The sequence below is a fragment of the Haliotis asinina genome, chromosome 1 (assembly GCF_037392515.1).
Source record: "Haliotis asinina isolate JCU_RB_2024 chromosome 1, JCU_Hal_asi_v2, whole genome shotgun sequence".
Lineage (NCBI taxonomy): Eukaryota > Metazoa > Mollusca > Gastropoda > Lepetellida > Haliotidae > Haliotis > Haliotis asinina.
In genome coordinates this window covers 14,321,396-14,329,510 of record NC_090280.1, presented here as the reverse complement: position 1 = coordinate 14,329,510, position 8,115 = coordinate 14,321,396, and the positions used below count along the sequence as shown (strand labels likewise).

Below are 8,115 nucleotides of genomic sequence, written 5' to 3'. Positions count from 1 at the left end.
ACACGTGTGCATGTTTATATTGGTATAAAACTACAAAGTGGGCGTGGTAGCAGTAATGTCTGTGCACTCACGAATGTCAAGTATTACACTAACGTATGAATTTAAAACAGAATGGTGTCAGTTCTTCAAATTAGAATAGTGCTGGAAGCTGGCACGAACTAAGTGCTCTGCGGCACGTCTTCCCTTTTTGGCACGGCAAGAAGGTAAGATGCATATCAAATCTAAACAGCCATGGATAGGTACAGCCAGTTTTCTGGAAACTGCCCCATCCCGAAACCCCAAGAACGATCAATGCCATGTTTGCTAACAACTTAGCAAGGTAACTCTAACTGCTGCTCCAGGCCACTGCCTCTCAGATTTCACCAGTCTTTCATTTACTGATCCTGACAATGTATACACATATCCAAATGTAATTTCACACTGAAATCCACGCTTCTTCCTTTATGTTGATTTGTAATACTACGGCAAAATGTTTAAATGCGAAAGGTCATAAAAGCAAAATCCAAACTGTGAAAAGGAATGCAATATATCCAAGTGGAATACACAGTCTACAGAACGAAATTAGTGAAGGAATTCGTCAGCTCTGGTCTAGTTTCACACTGAATACAGAATCTCTTTAATTCATCAAACGTTTGTGGCTTTTCACCATTTACTGCAAACGTAAACATTTTTAACGCACAACCAAAACTACGATAGTCAACACACAAAACCTGTAGACTTGACATTAAGCAGAAACTGATGTAGCATAGTTTGTGATGCTCGCTGCAGAAGCCTGGTTTCATGTGCCAATTCTACTTGCGATGTTCTTTGACGACACACAACCAGATGACCTCATCTGTATAGGACAGAGGTTTCATGCACTGTGTTGTGTCTTTTGTTGGTATAATGTACCACACACTTCAGTGTACACCAGTAATACACACCACTGTTCTCTAGTATGTTGGTATAATGTACTACACACTTCAGTGTACGCCATCAATACAAGCCACTGTTCTCTAGTATGCTGGTATAATATACCAAACACTTCAGTATGCGTTCACAATACAAGCCCCTGGTCTCTCCTATGTTGTTATAATGTACCACACTTCAGTACACGCCATCAATACATCTCTTCGAGAATAAAGCCCTGTGAATGTACTGCGCACATCCGCACACATGATCAATGTAAGCCATTCTTTCTTGTCAGTGTTGATAAAGATAATGGAGGGAACCTGCACCGTTGAAAGGCAAATACTGTCATGATGAAGAAAGTCGATGGAGGGTCAACACTTCACATCTCTAGGAGTGTAAATATCATCTGAGACAGATTTTCTCGCGCCTCTGTTTACGAGTAAGTGGTACACGTCCTCATGACCAAAACACGTTGCTAACATGGCCGGGGTCATCCCGTTCTGTCCGATACTTTTGATGTCCGCAATGTAATGTGAAAGGATATGCTTGACCATCTCTAACAGTCCCCCAATACAGGCTAAATGGAGGATGTTGTTACCATGGTGATCCAATAGCGCCACAGCGCCACCTACACCCACAAGTAAATCCAGGACATCTCTGTGCCCCCTCATTGCAGTCAGCATCAGAGGTGTTCTCCCGTGTTCTCCTCTGCTGTTCACGTCCACTATGTTCATGGATACAACGAAGTTCACAATCTTCACGTTTCGTCCAAAACAGGCAAGGTGAAGAATGTTGTTACCGTCATCATCCACCAGTGCCTTTACGGCTCCTTTATTGACAAGCATATCAAACACCTCGTAATGTCCTTTTGTTGCCGCCAACATCAACGGCGTCTGTCCACGCTGCCCTCTACTGTTGACGTCGACGATGTCGTGAGACAGGATATCCTTCACTATCGTCATATGCTGCCCAATACAAGCCAGATGAAGGATGTTGTTGCCGTCACCATCCACCAGTGACACATCACATCCTTTACTCAGAAGCAGATCAAAGACCTCTTTATGTCCATTCTTTGCCGCAACCATCAATGGTGTCCTCCCGCAATGACCTCTACTGTTGATACTCACGAAGTCCTTCTTAATGACATGCTTCACTGTCTTCACATGCCCACCCATACAGGCCACGTGAAGGATGTTGTTACCGTCGTCATCTAGCAGTGACACGTCACTGCCTTTACTGACCAGTAGATCCAGCACATCTCTGTGCCCCTTGTAGACTGCCTTCAGTACAGGTGTCCTCCCGCGGTGTCTGCTGTTGATGTCAACTCGACCCTCGAACAGGAGTTGTCTCACCCTGTCAAATTTGCCCAGTCTGCACGCATCATGGAGAGCAGTATCATCACGCGATACATCTCGAGGAGAAGCCATTATTGCTGTAACAGGATGTGTTATTTTATTATCCTATACAGGAGTTTGGATGAGATCAACTGATGTCTCCTTGGAGAAATTGCTACAGCTATACACATCACAGTGCTATGCAGATCAGTGTGATGTCAGCAACATGATGTCACTAATAAGTAAGTGGGTGAGTGAGTGAGTGACGCTATAAGACCTTTAAGCGGCCTTCACACATCAAACTAACGTTTGACAACACATGTTGTCAAACTCGAGTTTGAGAGTGTGAACAGTCCAACAATTAGCCACCAACACCAGAGTTGTCAAACTGTTGTCGAGAAATATGATCGGTCTCTGTTCTCACCAAATTTTCAATCAAACTTTCGGGGTTGCCAAACTCGAGTTCGATGTGTGAAGTGTTGTCAAACTCGAGTTGTTCATAGACGATCAATCGCTGTCAACAAATATTTCTGATAGAGACATGGTGCTCAAATGACATGAAAACGTGACACGTGTTTGATGTGTGAAAGCCCGGGTTTGACAACTTTTAAAATGTCAACACCATGCATTTGTTGTCAACCTTTAGATTGCCGTGTGAAGGTAGCTGTAGTGTTACTAGATCAGTATGTCGACTGGTGACGACTTGTTGGGAACTAATGGCTGCGGTGTGATCACCAAAATCTTTAACAACAAGATTTAAAGAAGCTTCTTGTTTCCGGCGTTTGTTCTAAAATATACAGTTCAAATGTTAACACAACCAGTAGTGACGTGAAGTAATTCTTGAGTTTTGAATTTAGGTTAGGTCTTTACAAATAATCATTTACTTCGACTGTGTAACTGTTGATCCCAATCAGATTTGATCCCAATATCTTTTTTCCGTTTGTAATAACATCAGACTACTGACAGCTGAACGGAAGTGCTGAACTGAGGCCTTTTGCGATTCAATTATATATTTCATTACCTTGTAGGTAATTTTAATCAACTCATTTTCCACCAACACAGACTACCACGTACACTGTCAGTACAGTGTTGTGTAAAGTGAAGGGAATGTTCATATACATTGCGTTACCATAGCAATACCTTTATCGTGTCGTTACTTAGTGCTAGTGCCACTACTGTTTGATCCGCCGACATATGAAACTGCTATCACCACAGTCATCACCAGGCTCGTCACTATTGCAATCAAGGCTCCTGTAGTCCCCCTGACCCTACCTTCTGTTCTATACAACCAAGTCATGCAGAAACAAAGGAAATACATACCAAATCAACCAGGATTCCCCAAAACCTTCCTCCGTCAGACTCCAAACCTTGGACTTAATATTTCTGTAGCCAAATTGTACGTAACTTCAAATCAGGCAGTTCTGACATTCATCTCCAACCACTTGGTGCAGAGTGTATTCAGAAAAGAACGAATGGGCGTGTGTTTAAGATCATCCGCTACTTGTATATTTGGCTATTGTAAACACGCAGGCACAAGCATTCAATAAGTGCACGCACTGTAAGAAACAGACGCTGGATATTAACAGGTACTATTAATGCATTTGGCTTTTTAATGGTTCTGTTAAGAACATGGTGTGTTAATTAAACGCTTATATAATACATGCTTGTCAGCAGCAAGAGATATATCAAATCCGTGGACATGATCACTTGAATTGCGATCAGCCGTTCCCAGAGAGGGAGTGGAGTGGAAGTGTGTTTAATCCCTTGGCGTGACTTCAACTGGATGTACTGTGACACCCCCAATGGCGGCTGCCATGAGCATGACATAAACAATCACCAGAACCCCCGTCGAGACTTACAACTCATGACGTACAAAAATATGTTGTCATTATGCAAACATCAACCTCTTTCACATATTCAAAAGAAAAAGTTTGTGCATTCAAGAGATTATGAGTGGGTGAGTCAATATGGTTTTATGCCGCAATTTATTCCTCCAACAATAACACTGAAGGGGGATGGGGGTGGAGGAAACAGCGTGACGTGCGAACACTTCAACCACATTTCACCTCATAGAAACTCGTCCTAAGTATGTAATGTGTTTTGTTCTGATTCATGTTTATTCCATCTGTTTATTCCGTCTGTGGTGGCGGTCTGTAAGTGAAAAAAATCTGGACCAGACAGTCCAGTGATCAGTCTACACAATTAGGTTACAGCAACCAAGTCAACGACCCTGACCACCTGATCCCGTTAGTCGCCTCTTACGGCAAGCGTGAGTTAATTTAAAACCATTCTAAACCAGATCTTCATGGATCTTCAGTATTATGATATACGTCAGATATCTACAGATAAAGACAACATACCCTGAGAAATTACTTGACACATTTTCATGAAAAAAACTTTTTTATTCTTTATAACGTCGTTTCAAGCATCCTGGCACGCATAAATTCTGATCTACTTAAATTTAAAAAAGTACATTAAAACATCAATGAAAACAAAGAAAAATAGAAAGTAGCCTGTCACCAGAATCGCAGCGTTGTAACGGGGCCGATATTGGGGTAAAACGTTGTTTGAACTGTATCGTGTGCAAGTTTAAAGAGATGTGACACCACAAAATCACGAAAAGAAATTATCAAATACGTTAATCACACTAGATGAGGTTGTTCCAGGTGATCAACTGTCTATTATCACTGCCCTTGAGGTCCTATTGAACTCTGGTCACTACCCTTCTAAAAAGCTAATTTGGGCAAGTCATGTATGCAACGATCGTTGGTTGACAAGAAGTGACTTCCACCCACGTGTTAGGCAAACTACAGCGAATTAATGATCGTTCATTATGGAAAGTGGAAACACTGGAAAGTAAGTTAAAGTTTGCAATTATAATTATGCGTTATTGATAATGATGATATTGTAATGAAGATTTCACAAGATTTGGGCATACTCATAATTTCATTTCTGCACACACTCGTAAAACACCTACCGCGAATACTGAGAAGCAATATTTCAATAGAGAATAAAAAGTTGTTATATCATGTTCTCTCTCTATGTATATGTCATGTTCGTCCAATTTCTAAGTGCTTTTCAACAACGGCATGTCGAAAGTGTTTTACACTGACAAAGCACTTTTCTATAGCTTATTTTGCACTCGCTATATCTCAACCTATATGTAACCGTTTACACCACCAGCTGTAGAAAATCTGACAATGACTATCATTATACTGTCGGTCGTGTATTGATAACCAATAGCCTTCATAGAGTCATGTACACATCGCTATGAATATGTCCACACCTTCATGTTGATACCTCTTGTGTTCCTGGCTAGTCTGTATAGCGGTAAGATAACCTGACACCTGGGTAGATTAAACACGGGTGTTCTGAGTAATATGAATAAATACATGCTGTTCTCTGTTGTGGCTTCCTTTCCATAAAAAAACAACCACTTCTCCGACATATTCTAATTGGTATTGGAAACATTGGTTCAACCAACTGTTGTCTCTGTACTTATGCTGGCTGTTGTTTCTGTGTTGATTTTGGATACGCGATTGCTACTTAGTCGGTTCGTGACATGCCACTTTACATGGCACCTTCCAGTGCGACTAATAAAGTAAACAGCTAGCATGATGAACGGGAGTCTTACTGGTGGGTTATGTTAGACGGGTGACAGGGACGAACTACATCACATTTCTCTTGATTCTTGTCTAGTCAGTACCACATGCATGCTGTTGTTTGTGCCTAAAGCATGCATAACATTTTGCTTTGTTCCGATATGAAGTTGGTACTTCTACTTAGGCTCCCGACATGAGCTTGGAATGAAGAATGAGAATGTCGAATCATTAAGGAATAATGAATTAATAAGGAATAATAAGGAATTCAAAAACAAAACGGTCAAAACAGGTTTAAACTGATTACTACAAAGATTTACTTTCACTGAATAAACGCACCTACTTCTTAATGCTTCAATAACAATGAGAGATAGCCATAGTAGTGTATATTTCACAGATACCTACATACCTGTCTAACATATCTACAATGATGGATAATATATACCTGTCAGTTGTTCTACTTGCCTCTACCAGCTTCAGAAAGATCCAGCTTCGTTAATGTCGCTTCCAGATGTACGTATGCTGTATACACATTCTTGGTGCTGACTATAAAGAAACCAGCCGCCATAAACTATATTGTCTAATGCTAACGGTATTCCTTTTACAACACGAGACGTAGTAACGTAAGATGAATGGGTGTTTCAATTCTCGCAGTGCAACTGTGTAATTGCAAGCCCGTCTGTGGTTGGTTTTAGGTCTTAAAGTATTGTGAAGTCATCGTAAAGTTTGTGCTGCAGAATTCAAAACGTAGGCCGAGAACAATTTACGCTAAGTGCGACAGATTCTGTCCGGGAGGTTCGGCGAATTCAGGGTGACAAGCCCACTCACATGTGGTGAACAAGAGCCTTTCACCACGCCTGGAGGTATCCCCATTACTCGGACCTGGGCTACAGGACCCAAGTTTGGATATAGGTTTGATGCAGCAGGAATGTTCCGCTGTCTAAGCCAAAATGGCTGGGTAACGAAATAAAGGACGACAACGTATTAACTGGTAGCAAGATGATCATACAATTCAATCACTACGATTAAGTGTAGATGTCTACGTGACAAATCTTAAGGAGCTTGAGAGTGAGTCGGAAAATATTACGTCTTGTTTATATTTGGGGTACTTATTGATATATATACCATTTAGTATTGATCAATAGTTCTTCGAATCTTCCAGAAATCGCATTGAATAAATTAGAATATTGTCACAAGTAATCTGCTGTGTACCATTAATTCCATGGTATTACAGCCATAGTTAGTTCAATCAATCAATCTTTATTTCAGTACTTGAAAGACCACTGGTCTGTAGTACATTTAGAGTTTACATGAGTAGACAGAAGTCATTTAAAGGTTCTTCTCTGTAACAATACTTTTTCTTAGTAGAAAACATCGATCTATAACTACAGGGAGCTGAATGATCCAACAAGGTTTCAGTACACGGACTACAGTGGCATCATGTTAGGAAGGTGCAAGTCCATCTCTTACCCAAAATATCTGAAAGAGTTTCCATACATGATTCAGGTAAATGTCTCAAGAACTGATAGTAAATATTATCAACCCCTGTTGCTGTATCATGATCTGGCTCAAGGGCAGTAGCTCGTTAAATACAAACAGTTCATTGTCAACTTCACTGTTGTCTGAGATAAAATATATTCTTCTCTTCTGTTGATGTTTCTAATACTTTTGAAACCCAGGGACACAATCTGGTGAGGATGAACGTTTGGCTAGAGTTTCGCAAAATTATTTGAAGTGTCAGCTTTATCAGTTAATACATTGTCTCCTTCAGATAGTGAATGATTGAATTTGAACCTTTGTCTCTTATCCTTTGTGTCATATCCCACACCTTTGACATTACGAGAAGATATTTTGAAAACACAGTTCTTCCGAGACTGACCTATATTCCGTTTAAATGCGCTTCTAAGTTTATCAAAAATATGGACTACAGGACGTTGACAGTAATGGTTTAAATGACAATAATAATGGATGTTTATACCGCACCTTTTCCACACACTCGTGCATGCTAACACATAATTGTCCTGGACAACCCAAGCTGCCTGTGAGACGTTAGAAGATTATTAGGTGTCACGACCTATTTCACCGGGTACCCATTTTCTTTTGGCTGAATAGAGGCAAGTTTGATCAAACTTGCCTAAGGTGAGACCACATGTGTCTCATGTTCTTCGTCGTGGGCAGGACAGAAGTCTTAGAAACTCCCAGGAGTTTACCTGCCAAACACTGCCACCCCATCCAAAGACCGGTCGCGCTCAACGTTGTTCTGCGTCAACTGAGTTGTGACCTAAGTCCTA

At 40.9% G+C, this 8,115-nt stretch overlaps 1 protein-coding gene across 1 annotated transcript; it reads right to left on the bottom strand.

Annotated features, from left to right (window-relative positions):
* Positions 1 to 1,262: 1,262 nt before the first annotated feature.
* LOC137295905 (serine/threonine-protein phosphatase 6 regulatory ankyrin repeat subunit B-like) lies at positions 1,263 to 2,318 on the bottom strand. Its single transcript, XM_067827520.1, has one exon. It carries the CDS (start codon positions 2,316 to 2,318, stop codon positions 1,263 to 1,265), a length of 1,056 nt encoding a protein of 351 aa, XP_067683621.1.
* Between the last annotated feature and the right edge of the window lie 5,797 nt (positions 2,319 to 8,115).